The sequence below is a fragment of the Pleurodeles waltl genome, chromosome 6 (genome assembly GCF_031143425.1).
Source record: "Pleurodeles waltl isolate 20211129_DDA chromosome 6, aPleWal1.hap1.20221129, whole genome shotgun sequence".
In the NCBI taxonomy this organism is placed as follows: Eukaryota; Metazoa; Chordata; class Amphibia; order Caudata; family Salamandridae; genus Pleurodeles; species Pleurodeles waltl.
In genome coordinates this window covers 885,221,295-885,239,604 of record NC_090445.1, presented here as the reverse complement: position 1 = coordinate 885,239,604, position 18,310 = coordinate 885,221,295, and the positions used below count along the sequence as shown (strand labels likewise).

Here is an 18,310-nt window from a genome sequence, read left to right as displayed (position 1 = left end):
GATTCGGCTTGCGATGAAAACATTTCTTCCCTCTCTCAAAGGGAAAGTAGTGCAAATGTTCACGGACTACACTACCTGCATGTGGTACTGCAGCAAACAGGGCACAGTAGGGTCATGGACCCTTTGTCAGGAGGCACTGTGCCTCTGGACATGGCTGGAACATCAGGACATTACCCTGGTGGTTCAACATCTGGTGGGCTCTCGGAACGTCAGAGCAGACGAGCTCAGCCTTCGATGCATAGCCGATCACAAATGGCATCTCCATCCAGAGGTGACGCAATGTCTCTTTCAGCGGTGGGGAGAGCCTTGGTTAGATCTCCACAGAGAGCACGCAATGTCAGCTGCTTTGCGAGTTGGAGTTTCCAAGGCGGCACTCGCTCAGAGACACTTTTTGTCCCAAGTGGAACTCCGGTCACCTTTCTGCCTATACCACTTCTGCCCAGGGTTCTCAGGAAGATCAGGAACGACCGGTCCCAAGTTATCTTGGTAGCTCTGGACTGGGCACGGAGAGTATGGTATCCGGAGCTATTGAGGATGGCCACCAATCCTCCACTCAGACTGCCTCTTCGGGAGGATCTTCTGTCGCAGCACCAGGGGACGGTTCTCCACCCGAACCTGTCCAATCTCCGCCTTCATGTGTGGAGATTGAGCAGCGGCAGGGGATGGCTTTTGGCTTTCCGTCTGAAGTCTGTGACGTTATCTTTGCAGCTAGGCGTCCCTCCACCAAAACGGTATACGTCTGTTGTTGGCATAAATTTGTGGCATGGTGTACCAACATATCTGTTGATCCCCTCTCTGCTCCTCTTTCTGAGGTTTTTTTTGTTCATTTTTTCTTTAGCCCAACAGGGCTCTGCTTTGGGCATCCTTAAAGGGTATTTATTGGCTATTTCAGCCTTTTTTAGGTTACCGGATCAGCCCTCTCTCTTTAAGTCTCCTGTTGTCAATCGATTCCTTAAAGGTCTCACCCATTTATGTCCTCCCATTCCATTGATCATGCCTCAGTGGGACCTCAATCTTGTCCTTATTTACTTAATATGTACTCCCTTTGAGCCGATGCACAGTTGCCCTCTAAGGCTCCTCACTTTCAAGACTGTCTTTCTTTTTGCCATCACTTCTGCTTGCAGAGTAAGTGAGCTTCAAGTTCTTTCTTCAAAACCCCCATACTTGTCTGTGCACCCTGACAAAGTGATTTTGCGCATAAGGGCTTCCTTCCGTCCCAAGGTTGTTACTCCTTTTCATGTAGGCCAGTCTATCACCTTGCCATCTTTTTATGCACCCCCCCCCATCCTTCTCATGAGGAGGAGAGACTCCACCGCCTGGAACCAAAAAGAGCGTTGGCTTTCTATCTCAATCGTACTAAAGATTTCTGGGTGGATGATCAATTCTTTGTCAGATATTTGGGTGCGAAAAAAGGGAAGGCTTTGCAAAAACATACTATCTCTCAACTTCTTTGCATCAAGATATGCTACGCTTTGGCAAGAAGCAACCCCCTGAGGGCTTGCGTGCTCATTCCACCAGAGCAACTGCTGCTTCCACCGCATTTGCGCGCCGAGTTCCTGTCCTGGATATCTGCCAGGCAGCTACGGGGGCGTCTCCGCACACGTTTGCTAAACATTACTGCGTGGACAGTCAAATCCATCGGGTTGGCTACTTTGGTTGTTCGTTCCTACAGGACTTTCTAGTATGATCTTGATTTGCAGCCCACCTCCGAGGATGGCATTACTTGGCTATCTATTCTAAGGGAAGAAATCTGCAACTAGAAGTCTCTATCAGATGTACAAGTTACTTACCTTCAGTAACAAAATACCTTGTAGAGACATATTCTAGTTGTAGATTCCTTACCTTAGTTTTCAGTAGTTGGCCGGTGCGCTTGAGGAGGGCTAAACACCGGAAAAGGCATGATGTATGCATGCCTTTCACTAATGAAATCAAGCAGATTTTAAACGGCAAGCCACCAACCAATGAAAGTGACAGGCATGACATGGGTGTAGTTAAAAGTCCAAAGAGAGATTACAACAGGGACGGAGCGCTTTTGTGCTCGTCCCTAAAAAGCACACTGTGGAGTATGAACTTTCTTCTGCTGTACATCTAAATGGTGGAACTCAATGCCTGATCATTTTAGAGCTGAACCTAATCTCCAATAATTTAGGAAACAACTAAAAAGTTGGCTTTTTTGCTCCTCTTTCTAAATTCCTTTTCTCTGCCTTTGCTCTGAAACATCATGTCTGACACTAGCACCAAGCCACCGATTGGTATACGCATTCTTTACAAAATTATTAACATAATATATAGTAATGTACTGCAGAAGATCCCTGAAACCTATGAGGTCCGAATGAATGGAAATCACATGATCCAAACATGGGTACCACCCCAGGTCTCATTTCTTGAAGTCCTGCACCCTAGAACCACCAAACTACTGTGCAGATCTTATCCTCAAAACAAGTGGGTGATAACTCAGGACATGCTGTGGTAAAATGTCACTGCCCAAGAAAAGAGTACAAAAGAACCCAGTACACAATTGATGTCACAAAACATTGTGAAGATGGTACTTTTACAATTGAAAACCGCTGAACAAAGCCATAGCAGTCAATGTGAGCTTCTGGTGAGTTGTGAACAAGCAAGTGCAGCAGTATAGGCCCAGTCATAGAGCATGAGGGCAAAGCATCTGAGGCATGGCAAGAGCACATTTAATGGAGACCAGCTGTGCAGAATGCCAGAAATTGGCATTGACATCAGTTTGTGAAAAATGTAGGTCCAGTCACCATTAACAGTTACCGCAAGGCATGCACCTGCAGCATTATTCAGCATTTTAATCATCATATGTGTCTATCAAAGTCAAATCAAACCGTACAGGCACATTCCTATCTAGACCTGTGCAAATCAAATCAAGTAACAGCAGCCTATCCATACACTTTCTCTTTTCTGCATCCAAAAGAGACAACACCATAGTGAGTTCAGCTGAAATGCTATATCTTCTTGAGATAGTAGTTAAGTCCTTTTATCTTCAACTGAAGATCCTACAGACTATTTTGCCTGTAATAATATCTTTCTGCAAAGATTACCTTCGTTCCACAATAGTGGTAGCGGGCACGAGTGTTCTCCAGTAGAGAGGTGTGCAGCAACTCACCCACACTCTAGATGGGCCTATGCCAGTACCAGAGGATGCACGTCTGTCCTAGGGCATTTAGGAACACTCACCTACCAGTGCCATGAATTCTCCCAGATCATAACATTAAAGAGGGTTTGGTAGGGATCAGAGGTGGGGACCAGAAATGAAGCAAAACAATAATAAAATGAGACCCTTGTGATTGCATTACGTTCATGGAAAGGGTCTACTGCATGGCTTTGTCCTGCCAGTAATGTGAGGTAGGGCAGAGGCGGAGGTTATGCAATCCCAGCATCAAGCAACGCAAGGTGTGTGCTATAATTAGGAGATCTACTAAAGTCCAGGGGAATAGCCTGTTAGCAGCAGTCAGGCAGGGACAGAAGCACCCCGGTTGTGGTCCTCTTGCAACCGAGTGAGAGTTTTTTATATACTTTAGAAGCAGAGTAATCTCTCAGTGTTCTGAAGCATTTAGGGGTTGGGTGCTTGTGAAAGGTGCTGAGTTAGGAGAACTGGGACTTGGACCTTCTCCACCTCCATGTAAAGGTCTCAGACAGGCCGTCCCAGAATAGAGCCTCAAACCTGTCACTAGCATGAGAGGGAAGAATAATCTGCAGGCTCATCGAGTCCTTGGCCTCATGGTGGGGAGTTTGCCCATATGTTGATGTTACAGTACAGAAGAGTACCGTGTGCTGGGGCTAAATCTATGCCTTCTGTGATCCCTACTAATCCACTATGCCCTCTGCTCCTTGTACACCCAGCCACAGGGAATTCAGGACATGATTTGATTTTAGTATTGCGCTTTGACCCAAAGCATTTTAGCTTATATACAGTTATGAATGCCCAGTCAAATAGCTCCTCATCTTCAATAGGATGAAAGGTGAGCACGTCCGACATTGATAGTCTGGCGTTCAGATTTAGCAAGTTATTTTACGAGGATGCTTTAGTCCACTGAACTCTTTCAGTAGCTTTTCACCCATTGATTGCACAAAGATCCCAAAAACTAGTGAACTTGCGATATGTCAGCAACTGTATGCTAAGAAAGTTTGATCAGTGACTGCCACAAGACAAAAGACTGTGACCCACTGTAAGAGAATAATCTTGGAATAGAAGCTGTAACCAAACTCTGCTCTTACCAAGCATTGGCAAAGCCAATAGATCTCGCCTTCACGAGATGTTCTATTTTTGTTTTTTCTATTTTACAGTAGTTGTGTGAATAGTAAGTGTACATTGTGTTTGTGTTATATGGTGTACATAATGTTTTATTGTTATGAATACGGTAGATATAACCTTCTAGGTTATGTACACCCTACTGAGGTTCCCTACCAGTGTGGAAACATGTTCTGAATGCAGTGTTACTTCCTCATTATCTCGAGCTTGGTACCCCGGGCTGAGCACTTATTTATGGGGAGAGATGGGTGGCAGGGTTGGCTTCACATAACACAGGTCATGTAAAGAGCATAATTAAGATTGCTTTGCAATCCTATGCGCCAACGCCATACTCACAAACTCACAGCACAGGTTCTGCAGATTAAATGAAGCTCACTGCAGGTTGGTCACAATACTCTGGGATGGAACTTGTTGCTGTACAGAGGTCTGGCAGTGCCCACTCTGGGGGAGGGCAGGAGGTCACAATGACAAGCACCTCCCTGGAGACAGTGCGTACACAGACGCAAAGTAGAAATAAGTAAAGGTACACAGCAATGAGAATGAGATGCGTCTGATTCACAAAAATAGCTGTGAATGCCCTGATACAGTTGAAGTGGAATGTTTGTAGTTGATGTTGTGTATTTTACCAACTGTTGGTTAAATATGAAAGAATCCCAGCAAATTTTATCAAAATAAATGTTAAATACACTGTAGCTTTGCCATCTGTCTACCTGTCAGCCAAACAGAAAATTACATGATATTTTCCCAGCTACTTACATGGCTGTCGCTAGGATGAAAGCATTTATCACTATGTTAAATAAAGGACCTGAAGCCAGAATGCGAGCCCCTTTAAAAACATATATTCTCTTACAAAACAAACACACATATTAAAAATAACCAGCAAAATTGTTGATGCACCAAGACAGATATGGAGAAATGGCTTCATGAACAGCAATGCGGCTCACCGCATGACAGGGCTGTCGCTGAGGAAGTGAAGAATGGCAGAAGTGTCACATGGCACGACATGGCTGGATAAAGTGGGAGGGGAAAAAGGGAGAAGGGAGGGAGGAAGTGCAGTTGCGTGATGTGAAAGCAGTGCTCGGTTGTTATGCTGCGGGAGGAAAAAACGACATGTGAGATGACGTGCTGGTTCGACTGAGTCACTGGTCATAAACATTAAGTACGCACCAAGCAATGTATGTAGTTATACTGTAGGTCCAAAGGCAATGAATGGGTTTGCTGGGCTAGAGGGATAGGGTTTGTTCCCTACCAGGGCATGATGCTAAAAAAGAAAATACAGCTAAAAAAAATACAAAAATTTAAAAAACACTGTCAACACGGGAAAGCCTTAGTAAACAAATCAAGCACATTGTAAAAAAAAAAAAAGGCTTCAAACGCATCTCCCACAAGCTTTAGCAGGAACCTCCTGAAAACACAGGCACTCTGCAGTGAAAAAACAAGTGTGCATGCGCAAAGGAAAATACACTAAAGTGAAAGGATACAAGTACTTGGTCTTTGCTCCAAGGGAGGGAGCAGAACATGTAAAGGAGGGACATATAACAAAGCAAAACCACCTGGAAGCAAGCTTTTCCGAACAAGGCAATCATTAACAAATCAAAAGAGATGGGCAGGCTGTAAGCCTACAGAGTGAATACAGCTTGCCTCGCAGAGACAGTGCATGTGATGCCTAGGGGAGACTAAAAAAAGGACATAAAATGGTCTTTTGGCTGCCAACTCAGGTTCTGTTATCACTGTTTTTATCTTATGTGTTCTGAACATTTACTTGGGTCCTTAATATTGTTTCTGATTGGATTTGCAGCCTGTCCAACATATTGATGTCTCACTGTTTACCGCTTATGTCAGTTATAGTTGTCAGTTTATGGGCCAAGAACAGATTGACCTCTTTGGTGAATTGGTCTTTTTCTATTTTTATGTGTGCAAGTCAGGAAGCAAAGTGGTGTGGACACATAAACCATAGTGGCAGGTGTAACAAATACTTAAAATAATGTAAAGTGTCTGTTTTTCTTATTTTGGTGGGTTATATGCTTGTGATCAGTGATAATTAGAAGTCCGCCAATCATTGTTACATTTCTATCTAGGCCAATTTCCGAGCAGTTTTGTGGAGCAGTTGACAATCCCAAGCATACAACCTGGAGAGAAGCTCTTCGTCTGCATTAGCGACTTTGTGTCTGATGAACCTGGAGCCCTGTCCCTGCAGCAAGGTACGATACGACCCAGCACTGTTCACCTTCCAGCTACTTTTTATTACTAACTCCTCATAATGTAGATGAACAGGTCTTTCTTGGGGTCTCAATACTATGACTAGCCTGCTTTTGAGTGCACCCAAATTAGTCATATTTTGAACCGTAGGCATTGTGCAATAAAATAAAATGCCCATGATCACTTTAGTTGATCTAAAGGGGAAGTTGTTGTCACATTTCACAGAGGTCTGTTATGAATATAGTATCTTTAAAGGTGCATCACTATTCATAAGGTTAAATAAGACTGTATGCACTGTAGCAGGCTCAAAATATACAGCGCAAGGGTAGTCAAGAGTCCTTTCGAATGCCTGTGAACTGTTTTATCATAGTAAAAATAATATGAGCTTAGGTTAGGCAGGTAAAAAATGTAAAGAGAGAAATACTAACTTCTTGATGGACCTGCATATTATGTGCATTGCTGTGGTAATGTACTCCTATGTACCCAGGAGGCAGTGTCCAAATCATAGAATTGGAAGAAGCCCTAGTGCACTTGTTTTGTAAGGCTTCCCTTCTGTGAATTGGTGAGATAGACCTGAGAGGACAACAGTTTGCACGTAAAGAAAAAGGTTAGCAAGTTATTGGTATCCGTTATACATTACTCAGTTGATGTGTCTAGAATGCAGCTTTCCACCCACTGAATTGCATGTTTTCTGTTACTGAGTTACCAAATATTAGATGTGGTGTTCCAAGGCTTCTAAGATAGGCGAAAATGGGACCTCTGTGAAGGATACTGAACTGAGGATATATTACCTTTCTTTCTACAATATGATTAGTTCTTGGTAAAGAAATGTTCTTACCTCACCCTGTTGTAGTGCCTCTATATGTGTGTGTTTGCTTTCACCAAAGGTACAACATATGTTTATCGTGTCCACCTAGCATGGGTGACTAACCACACTACACAAGCAGAGTGCGAATTTAGAGGGACAGAACTGGAACCATGTGTTGGAAAAGTAGGGGTCCTTGCAGAGGGGAACCAAGAATCACCAGCCACAAAAAGTGTCATAAAGATGTCACATGATATAAGGACAGAGTGCTAGGAAATGGCTTAGTGGATGCAGCATCATGTGGTAGGTTTTATAGATGCCTGTGATATTTAGACCCTTGTAAAAGTGAATTGTGAGTTGTGCCTTTATTTCTGTCCTGAACAAAATGAGCAGTTTTAATTGAGTGAAGTTCAAACCCTTTAGTCCACTGTGCACTCAATTTACATAAAAGGCGAGAACTCAGTAGATTGTTTAAATATATCCTATCTTGGTATAATGTAGCCTCTTGGGTGAGCAAATGGTTCCCATATGGTACATGAATATTTGATCATCCTGGCCTTTCTTTTCTGTACAAGATTGGTTACAATATAATTCTGGAATATGCTGATCAATGCTCCTTATAATGGTTGGGTGTCTTGATTTGCATTTTTAGATTGTGTTTCTCAGCAAGTTTAGTTTCTGGGCGATACTTCAAACCACAACTTCCTCTCTTAAGAATATTCCCTTGGTGCTAGATATGATATGGAGATCTTTGTTTGTAGCTTTCCCGTAAGCCCTTAGTTGGCACTGTGTGGCTATGTGTTAGCTACACACTACTCCGGAAGTAACATAGTAGAACCGCTGTGCCTTGACGTCAGTTCCTTTCTTTCTGTGCCTTTTGACCTAGATTCAGCATTCTGTTCACAAATTTGTTGATTTTCTGATGACTTTCAACCTTCTTGCAGTGTACTAACGAACTATGTCCCCAGTGAAAATGACAGTATTCAAATTGTGCTGTGAGTGCAGTCAGTAGATGTTGATCATGGATCTGCACAAGCTTTGCCTTTGGTGCTTTGCTTGGGACATGACTCAAGGTAGTGTGATAGGTGTACCTTAATGTATCTTTCCATAGTTACCACTTCAAGTCGCAGGCCTGAAATCTGTTCAGATTTTGGGGCTGTTCTAGGATCGTTTCAGTTCTTGCTTTTAGACTTCTGGTAAATCCTAGTCCAGCCACAAGCATAAAAAAGCAAAGCAGGACACAAAATCCCAGTCACGCTTTTCTGACTCCAACGAGAAAGCTCAAAGGTATCAAAATTCAATTCGCACTTTATCAAGGTTGTCAGTCACTGAACTGATCTTACACCCCACAGCAGATTGGTGCCTTCAAAGAGGCCAGGCTGTAGACATTCTGGCGTTTCTGACTCCTTTCGGTGTGCCCTCAGGCCAAAAGGAACTGCAGGATCCTACAGTTGGAATGCCATTTGGGTGGAGGATTGGGGGGTTTAGGGTCCTCCCTTGGCACCATTTGCCCTCTTGGGACCTACTACCAGACCAACACCAGTACAGACTTCCACACCAGCCCCACGATCCACGCAGGGCCTTCCACTTCCCAGAGGGTGACATGGTGCAGGCAGCTATGTCACATCCTGAACCGATACCCTCCAAACCTCAACTGATGCTGTGCTATGAAATTACAAAGGCGGAGTCCGTATCATACATCCGGACTGCACTCCTGCGCCTCCTGCGTAGCAGCTACCAACAGGCTGCTTTATCTTACTGGTTCTGATTCTGATTCTGTGCCAGAGCAGGGTTCACTCCAGAATGTTTTTGATGATGATGATGGTGAGGGAGATGGCTTGCTCCACCCTCATTACACTGACAATGCCTTACACCTTGATGTGCATAACACCACTGAGCTATACATCTCCCCCGAGATGGAGTCCGACTCTCCAAGGGAGGCGAGCATCTCGTTCGCAGTGGGGGTTTGAAGGGCATGTGAGCTGCCAGATCTACAGCTTCCCTACACTGAGACAAGAAAACTGTTTTGACAAAAGTCCTACAGGGTTAGCAACATCTGAGCCCGTGCTTCCTTTCAGTTATTTCCTTACAGATACTCTGATGGGTACCTGGTTGAAACCATGTTCCTGTCTTTCTGTAAACAGTCAGCTGGTCAGACCTCATAGACCCGTGCCTGGAGACCCAGACTTTCTCTCAGAACATCTTACTCAAAAGAGCATTATAGTGCAGGCCTCAGCTAGCAGATGGATTCCATTCCCTACCGCTCCTATGGATAAGGAATCTAGGAGGCTTGATGCTTTTGGCAAATGTATGTTTTCTTCAGCCAGTGCAGTTAATGAAGTCTGCCTATTGGGTCACTACACCTATGCCCTTTGGGAGATGGCCAGCGAGGTCTCGCTGGTAATCCTGAAAGGTAACCGCATAATAATTTGCATACATTACATTTTTCATTTAAATGAACACTAAATTTGCACAGACACAGTTTTCCTGATAACACTAATGTGCAAATCGGGTTTCTGTGAATATCATTTATGCATCACTTAGTTTTGTTTTGATCCTACGATTATTAATTCCTTTCCATACAAAACATTACATATGTACTGAATAAAAATAAGCATTCATCAATCATACACCCATTTTTAAGTTAAAGACTTTTTTGAGCAACTACTAAATGAACATAGCCAGGGTCTCAGTTCCACATGATGCCATCACAGTGCCACCTTCTATATTTTTGTTTCCCCCTTGTATGACTTATTCAGTTAAGGAACTTCAGAACTTACTGCATCACTACACACATTAGCAGGCTGTGTGGCTATAGACTGATAATCTCCCTTTTGATGATGACGCAACAAGATGTCCGTAAAAGCGTACCAAGGGCCTTTTATACCCTATAAGCATGAGCACTGAAATTATGTGAGTATGTGGCAGCAGTATATCCTGCATAATTATGGACTTACTGCACTTGCAATATATTCCGCCATTTGCTGCATAATTTGACTATTTCAGCAAAAATAATGGGTTTCTAGCTCACACTTAATGGAAGAAAAGTTTAAATAAATTTGGCACAAGTTCTGTAATACAGTGGTAAACACTTTGCAAGGTTAACTGGTCTCTCAGTCCTTTATTATTGTTCCTGATAATAAGCTATTAGTAGTAAGATGAAACCTCTGGTGAGACAGTATAAATTATCCCAGTAGGTATACCAGGGATAGCCCTTTATCTTCTGAGGAACAATATTGATATGTAATGTAATTTAACCAAAATGGCGCTAATGATCATTTTCATTTGTCATAAAAATATTTTGTTTGATTTTCTGTGTAAATTGATGTGGCCCCACAGACCCTGATGTCAGCAGAGCAGTTATTTCAAGATGGCGCCAAAAGTCAGAGACGGCTTCTCCATATGAGTGCAGCCCAGCCAAACTTGCAGGCACAGCAAAAGCGAAAAATAAAATACCAATTAACTGAGTTTATTACCAATGTGTTTTTCCTCTACAACTGTGAGGGCAGGGTGGGGGCATCCCTGCTGACAGGCGGCACAGGAGAAGAAGTGGTGAAAGCAGTTTTAATAACGCATGTCACTTTGGCCGACTGTCTTGCGACGGCCAGCCTGACACACGCACTTTAAACCTCTCCAAAACAAGCTGTTTTAGACAGCCGGGTAGAAAGTAAGCACAGGCACCAAGTGCCTGAAATAATACTGTGTAAGCCCGCTCCTACCAATCCTGGAGCTTCTCTCTTGCTGATTAATAGCATGAGAGCAGCATCTGGATTAGCTACGGGAGTTTTGCTCCTGGACCCTCGAGAAGAGCACCAGGACCGAATGACGTGAAGGCAGTAGGTAAGTGTAAATATTTTTTATTTCACATATTTAAACAGTAACTAAATCGATAAAATGCATTACATTAGCTTTAATTTAAAAAGATTAATGTAATGGATTTTATCGATTTAGTGACTGTTTTTAGCATGCAAGCCTTTTTAACTCACTGATGGGCACTGTGAGACACTCGCAATGCCTTCAGCCTTATCTCTTGGGGCCATTCTACAGAAGTACCCCGGGGGTGCAACAGGTGTTTGCGCCCGCTTTGCATGACCCTGGGGCTCTTTGGTATTACAGAAGGGGCCACAAATGCTTGTGCAGCCCCTTCTGTAATTCAGACAGCACTGGTGCATATATAATGCCAGCACTTTCATTGAAGGGCATTCCCTCATTTGAATGGGGGTGTTGCGCAGAGGCAAACATGCCTTTAGGAGGCGCGCTTTCAGTGCTGCTACTACCAGCACTGCCATGCCATTTGAATGCCGCCAGCTGTATCATGACCTGTGATACGGCTTGGCAGTGTTCACCTGGCGGGGCGGTGCTGGTGGTAGCAGCGCCCCTTGCCGTTCCCTGCTGGACCACATCCCCGGAGCAGGTAAGCTGATCGCCTGAAAGAAGGGGGGGGTGTTTTTTGTGTGTGTGTATGTCTGAAAGAATGCGTGTATGAATGTGTGTATGCCAGTGGGTGTATGAATGCTTGTATGGATGAGTGTAAGTTAATGGCTGTATGTGTGGTGCGTGTATGGGGGTGGGGCGCTGTGTGGATGAATCGGAGTGGGTGGAGGGGTTAGTGTGTGCATTGGTGGTGCGTGAGGAGCAGAGTGTGGGTGGTAGGGGTGTGGGGGGGTGTGGTGAGAGTTTGAGGGGGGAGCCACCTACTGGTGAGAGGGAAGGAATTCCCTGTCACCGGTAGGGCCTACCGCAATGATTTTTGTGGCGTTGCTAACTCCACGGAAAACATGGCGGTAGGCTGGCTCATAATGCCAGGGGCGGTACTCTGTTGGCCGCCGGGCTGGGGATTCACATCTCTGGCCCGGCGGCTCATACTGCCATGGTGGTATGAATGGTAAATTGGCAGGTTGGCTGCAGCCAACCCACCAATCTCATGATGTGGCAGTGTGTACCGCCAGCCCTTTGGTGGTACTACTGCCACATTAACAGGACATAATGAGGGCCATAGTGTTTTCCCTTTTTCATTGGTGTCTGTACATTCTAAAATACATAATACTGTCGCAGAACAGGCCACATAATTCGCCTCATCTTACTTCTAATTTAGTCAGCCCTACCGCATAATTTGTTCCTCCACTGCCACATCATTCTAGTTGCCCTACCTGTAAGTAGGCTGTTACATGCTTTACTTAGGCGAGGGCGCAGGGCAGCACGCGCTTCGCAGAACCCACATAAACCTCAGACTGGGTAATGTTACCTTTAACTTTATTGTTTGCAGGTTACATCTGCACATGGTATATCTTAAACGAGGTTTCCACTCTGATTTACCAACATCCACTGAACAGGGACCCCTCCCACCCTGCATTAAACCCTGCCTCCGCTGAAGTATAAAACGTGTTATCTACAGCTATTGTAGCATTTGTACAGCACGGCAGAATGACGCAGGTTAGGTTATATTTATTTAAACATTTGTAAAACCACTTTAAATTGTAGAGTGCTGTTGCTGTGGGGCGAATTAAAGGAGGGTGCCTATGGCTTCCTGCTTGAGACATTCTTTACTGATGAAAATGAGACATTGCTTTATTCATCCAGCAGGTGCCGCTGTTGCTACTCCTCCAGAGAAATGCCGCTACCAAAGTGCTTTCCGTTAATAATGCCCCCTGGAATGGGCACTGTATTTAATATAAGCGAACATACCGTTCCGCCCCGTAAACCAAGCTCTAATTTGGACGCTCACACATCAGCGGTTTGTGATTTTTACATTAAAGAAACGGCGAAGAAGAAATAACACGAGAAGGGGGTGGGGTATTTCACCTGCCATGAAAGTGTAAAGATCGCTGTCTACCTTTGGGTTCTCCTCACTTTGACGCTTTTCTGACGAATTAAGGGCAGAGAATTCTGACACGCGCCTTTTATGTCGAATTGTACAAATGTCACGTGCAGACTGGTCATGAGCATCGCTGTTAAGCGAGTCCTCGTCACGTGCCATTGGCAGCCAGTCCTGGTTTTTAAACCAGCGGCGCTTTGTATTCTGGGATTTCCCTTATTGTTCTTTGCAGTAACGAGTCCAAAAACCGCAGCGTCCAGCGTGCAGTTCGATAAAAAGGCGAGGCTGGTTGAGCGACGCACATATGGGGGGCACTAGCTCCCAAACTTGTGGGGAAATGGTGTTAGCTGGCCCCTAGAGCTCCAGCACAGGGCAGCGGTTAAATATCTTTACTGACGATGCGTTTAGTGAAGATTGCGAATCTTGGAACAGGTTTATTATCAATATTACAGAATAATTATACCGGCACCATTACTAAAATTTCTCCGTACGGCCAGGAAATGAAAATATCGGCAGAGCTGTAGTAAAACTAATTTTGTTAAAAAAAATATTTAAAATAAATGTAAGTTTTTGCAGGTCCTCGCAGACTATAGTTTCACTCCCGGGCAATTATAGAGGAATGTATTACATCTAAATGGTGGTGTGGATATTGTTCGCTCAGTGTAATGAGCAGGTGGGTTGGTTGCAGAGCAGGATTTAAAAGTCGTTCATGCAGTAATAAACTGTTCACAGAGCCGCAGCAGTGTTTATCCCTCCCGGGAGTAGAGGCAGAGCAGGGTCTCCACTCCAGCCCGGTCCCTGCGCGCTTTGCATGCCATCTGGTCCTCGGTGAACTAGTCATTACCATGCCTCTTGCTAAGTTATTGTTAGTGGGTCAGTCAGTTCCTCCATGTACCCTTTTAGGGCCAAGTTGACAAATCCTGCAAGAAATAAGTGACAACTTACTCAGATTTTGAGTAAATTAATGTTCTAAAAGAATTCCATAAACATTTATGAAAATTTGCGACTGTCAGATTTCAAAGAGCACTTATATGCTTAACTATTAACATAGTGAAAGGTACAAGAACATATTTGAACATGTGCATGTTCCTTAGTAACTATTTTTCTTCACAGGGCAAATATTGTTCCCCAAACGTGTTCAGTATGGAGAAGCACATTGCTCTAAACTCCACAAAACGTCTCTTTCTTCATTCCCACCTTGAAAACGGATATATATTCTACTGCCTTTGATTAGATTGTATCTACAAAAGTTTTCAGCACGGGAAACTGTCTGCAGCAGTTTGCTCAATATTATCAAAGATTGAGTTTGTGGGCACAAATCACCTTTGATGGTAGACTTACTTAGGCCCACCCAAAGCCCCATCCCAATTCATCCCAGTTCATATTTTCGCACACACAAATTCCACTTTATTGGCACATAATCTGGTGGAGGAATGTCCGTTATTGCATGCTGCGTCCCACCATTTGAGATTCTGTGACTCAGGAGCTGGATTGTGCTCTACAAAATGACAGGTGCTACAGAACAGGCTCTTGGGTGTACAAAGATTTGTGAATCGTCCCTTATATGTGCGAGCTATCAATCACTCTGGAACCACCATTATTGACAAATTCATTGGCAGCTAACTGCTTGGCATACCCAATACTGAAATCTGTCTGAGTTTGAACGAGAGTCCATCCATCAAAATACTCTTTCCATATGGCTTGCACACCTTGTGCCAAATTGCTCAGAGGGTGGAAGGGTAGCGTGAGCCTTCACTTCAACCAATAGCTTCAAGAATATTAAGATACCTTTGAATTTCTGGCCACAAAATTTATAATCTATGAAAACCATTTGTCCATTGTGCTAAAGGGATGTCACCCTGCAGTTTGTCAGATGATTTATTGCTGTCATTAATGTTTAAAAGTATTGAATCAAAGGTCTGATTCAGTCTATGGCTAGAAGACTTTGGCCCTCATTACAACCCTGGCGGTCGGTGTTAAAGCGGCGGAAAGACCGCCAACAGGCCGGCGGTTAAAAAAAAAGGGAATCACGACCATGGTGGAAACCGCCAACTAAGACAGCCACTTTAACACTCCGACTGCCATGGCGGTCACCGCCAACAGACAGGCGGAAGACAGTGTACCGCCCACACTATTATGAGAGGCCAATCCGCCACCTTTTCCGGGGTGGATTCAACACGAACAATAACACGGCGGAAACAGGACTTGGAAGGGGAAACACTCACCTCTACACAACCCACGAGGAACCAGGACGCCATGGAGCCAGAACTTCAAATCCTCCCTGCAATAGATTTCCTGCTCCTCTACCAGGAGCACGAACGACGGCGGTGATGACCACGGTGAGTACTGCACCTACAACACAGGGGAGGGGGGAGGGAAAAGAGAGTGACACACACGCGACACCCCTACCCCCACCCACAACAACACACACACCAATACATGCTGCAACAATAGATTTACACCCCCAGCCCCACCCTGGAAGAACGCAGTGACAAAAGGAAATGATTGTAACGATTGTAATCAATAAAAATCCATTAGTCAAAACTTTAAATACAGTATAAACAACTATGTACACCTACTATACAAGTCCAGATGGTGCACCATTCAAAGTCTGTGGACCACTGGGCCCAAAATGCATGGACGAGGCCCACACTCGATACCAGACTGCAAACGGAGAGAACACTGCTGGGGCATCAGATCAAAATGAAACAGGCACCTCAGGGGGAATGGAAGGGGGGGCACCTCAGCCAGATGAGTGCATGACGCCAGCTCCACGAGGGGGCTCCATGCCCATTGGTGTATCCTGGGAGTGCAAAGCCACAGTCTCTCAAGTCTTTTCAGTGAGTGGGTTGCCCACTGCTTTATCCTGGGGAGTGCAAAGCCACAGTCTCAAGTGGATGCCTTTCTTCACTGGTTCTGGAGGGGGCTTTGTGCCCAGAGTGCTTCATCCTGCCAAGGTCTGAGGTAGTGGGTGTGATATTCTACTGGTTCTGGAGGGGGCTTTGTGCCCAGAGTGCTTCACCCTGCCAAGGACTGAGGTAGTGGGTGTCTTTCTCCACTGGTTTTGGAGGGGGCTTTGTGCCCAGAGTGCTTCATCCTGCCAAGGACTGAGGTAGTGGATGCCTTTCTCCACTGGTTCTGGAGGGGGCTTTGTGCCCAGAGTGCTTCATCCTGCCAAGGACTGTGGTAGTGGATGTGATACTCCACTGGTTCTGGAGTGCTTCATCCTGCCAAGGACTGAGGTAGTGGATGTGATACTCCACTGGTTCTGGAGGGGGCTTTTTGCCCAGAGTGCTTCATCCTGCCAAGGTCTGAGGTAGTGGGTGTGATATTCCACTGGTTCTGGAGAGGGCTTTGTGCCCAGAGTGCTTCACCCTGCCAAGGACTGAGGTAGAGTATGTCTTTCTCCACTGGTTCTGGAGGGGGCTTTGTGCCCTGAGTGCTTCATCCTGCCAAGGATTGAGGTAGTGGATGTGATACTCCACTGGTTCTGAAGGGGCCTTTGTGCCCAGAGTGCTTCATCCTGCCAAGGACTTAGGTAGTGGATGCCTTTCTCCACTGGTTCTGGAGGGGGCTTTGTGCCCAGAGTGCTTCAACCTGCCAAGGACTGAGGTAGTGGATGTGACACTCCACTGACGGTGGTGCAACATGCAAGCTGGCCAGGCTCCTGGAACTGACCACCAGCCTCGTACGACTAACCACTGGGGATGGCAGCCATGTCTGCGGTGGTGCCACTGGCTCAGGATGTCGCGTGGCCGCTGGCGGTGCTGGCAGCGGTGTCAGTTGCAGCGGTGCTGGCAGCGGTGTCAGTTGCAGCGGTGCTGGTGGTGGTGTCAGTAGCAGCAATGCTTGCATCGGACTCTGTGGCATCGGTGCTGGCGGCGGGCTCTGTGGCATCGGTGCTGGCGGCGGGCTCACTGACTGCGGTGCTGGCGGCGGGCTCACTGACTGCGGTGCTGGCGGCGGGCTCACTGACTGCGGTGCTGGCGGCGGGCTCACTGATTGCGGTGCTGGCGGCGGGCTCACTGATTGCGGTGCTGGCTGCGGTGTCAGTAGCGGCGGTGCTGGTGGCGGGCTCACTGACTGCGGTGCTGGTGGCGGGCTCACTGATTGCGGTGCTGGCTGCGGTGTCAGTAGCGGCGGTGCTGGTGGCGGGCTCACTGACTGCGGTGCTGGTGAAGGGCTCAGTGTCTGCGGTGCTGGCGACGGTGTCTGTGGTGGCGGTGCAGGAGGCGGTGCCGGTGGCGGTCTTGTCCACCTTGCAGGTTGGCGTCGACGTGGACCTGCCTTTGATTTTTTGGCCCTTCCCCACCTTGGATGGTGGCGCAGCTGTCTTCCCACTTTCCACTTTTGTTTTGCCTGAGCCCTTGGTGGCAGGCATTTTCGCCTTCCCCCTCCGGGATGTGGGCCACTTTTTCTGTTTTGGAGGTGGGGGAATGTCCTTGCCGTCGCTCCTTGGGACACTGGCAGCCCTGTTGCTTGGCGCACTCTAAAATCCTGCTATTGCTGGCACCACTGTGCCTGGTGATGTGGTGGCTGAGGTGCTGGGTTGGGACCTGGAAAGGCGGGCCCTAGGGGACGGACGGGGTGGGGGGTAAGGTGTAGGGAAGAGGTCAACATTTGATAGGAAATTTTTTTTAGACACACTGGGACAGGTAGATGGAGGGGGTTTGGGAGTGGAGGAAGATGTAGTGGATGTAGGAGGTGTACGTTTGCTGACTTTGGGTGAAGGTGCATTGGCTGGAGGCTGTTGTGAGGTGGATGGCTGTAGGGTGGGTGTGTGACTGCGTTTGTGTACTTTGGGAGGAGGGCTCACAGACACACTGGGAGAGGACACACCAGTGTGAATGGTGGGGGGGGTGGTGAGTGCACGTGAGCGGTGTGTGGTGATGGGCGTGCTGGTGATGGAGGTAGTGGCTGAAGATGTAGTTCATGCAGGTGTGAGTGGAGACGGCAGGGAGGGAGGAGGGAGACACAGTGGAGGCAGTATGTCTGCATGGGTATGGTGCTTGTGTGAGTGCCTGTGGGATGTGTCGTGCTTATGTTTGCCTGAGCCACCCTTGTGTGTTGAGGTGTGTGCATGCTGGTCTGATGGTGTGCTTGGGATAGGCTGAGGTACAGGGGATTGGGTCTGGGTGGAGGAGGTTGGAGGGGGGAGGCTGGACACCGGGACAATGGCTGCCATCAGTGCTGAGGCCAGAGCCTGAAATGCTCGCTG

General features: G+C 46.3%; 1 protein-coding gene across 2 annotated transcripts in view; it reads left to right on the top strand.

Annotated features, from left to right (window-relative positions):
• Positions 1 to 18,310, top strand: part of DNMBP (dynamin binding protein) — a 469,368-nt gene that overhangs the window by 236,303 nt on the left and 214,755 nt on the right. For both annotated transcript variants that reach the window (XM_069239684.1, XM_069239685.1), the window contains one exon: positions 6,352 to 6,474. In XM_069239684.1, the coding sequence (XP_069095785.1) occupies positions 6,352 to 6,474 (123 nt within the window). The remainder of the gene's footprint in view (positions 1 to 6,351; positions 6,475 to 18,310) is intronic.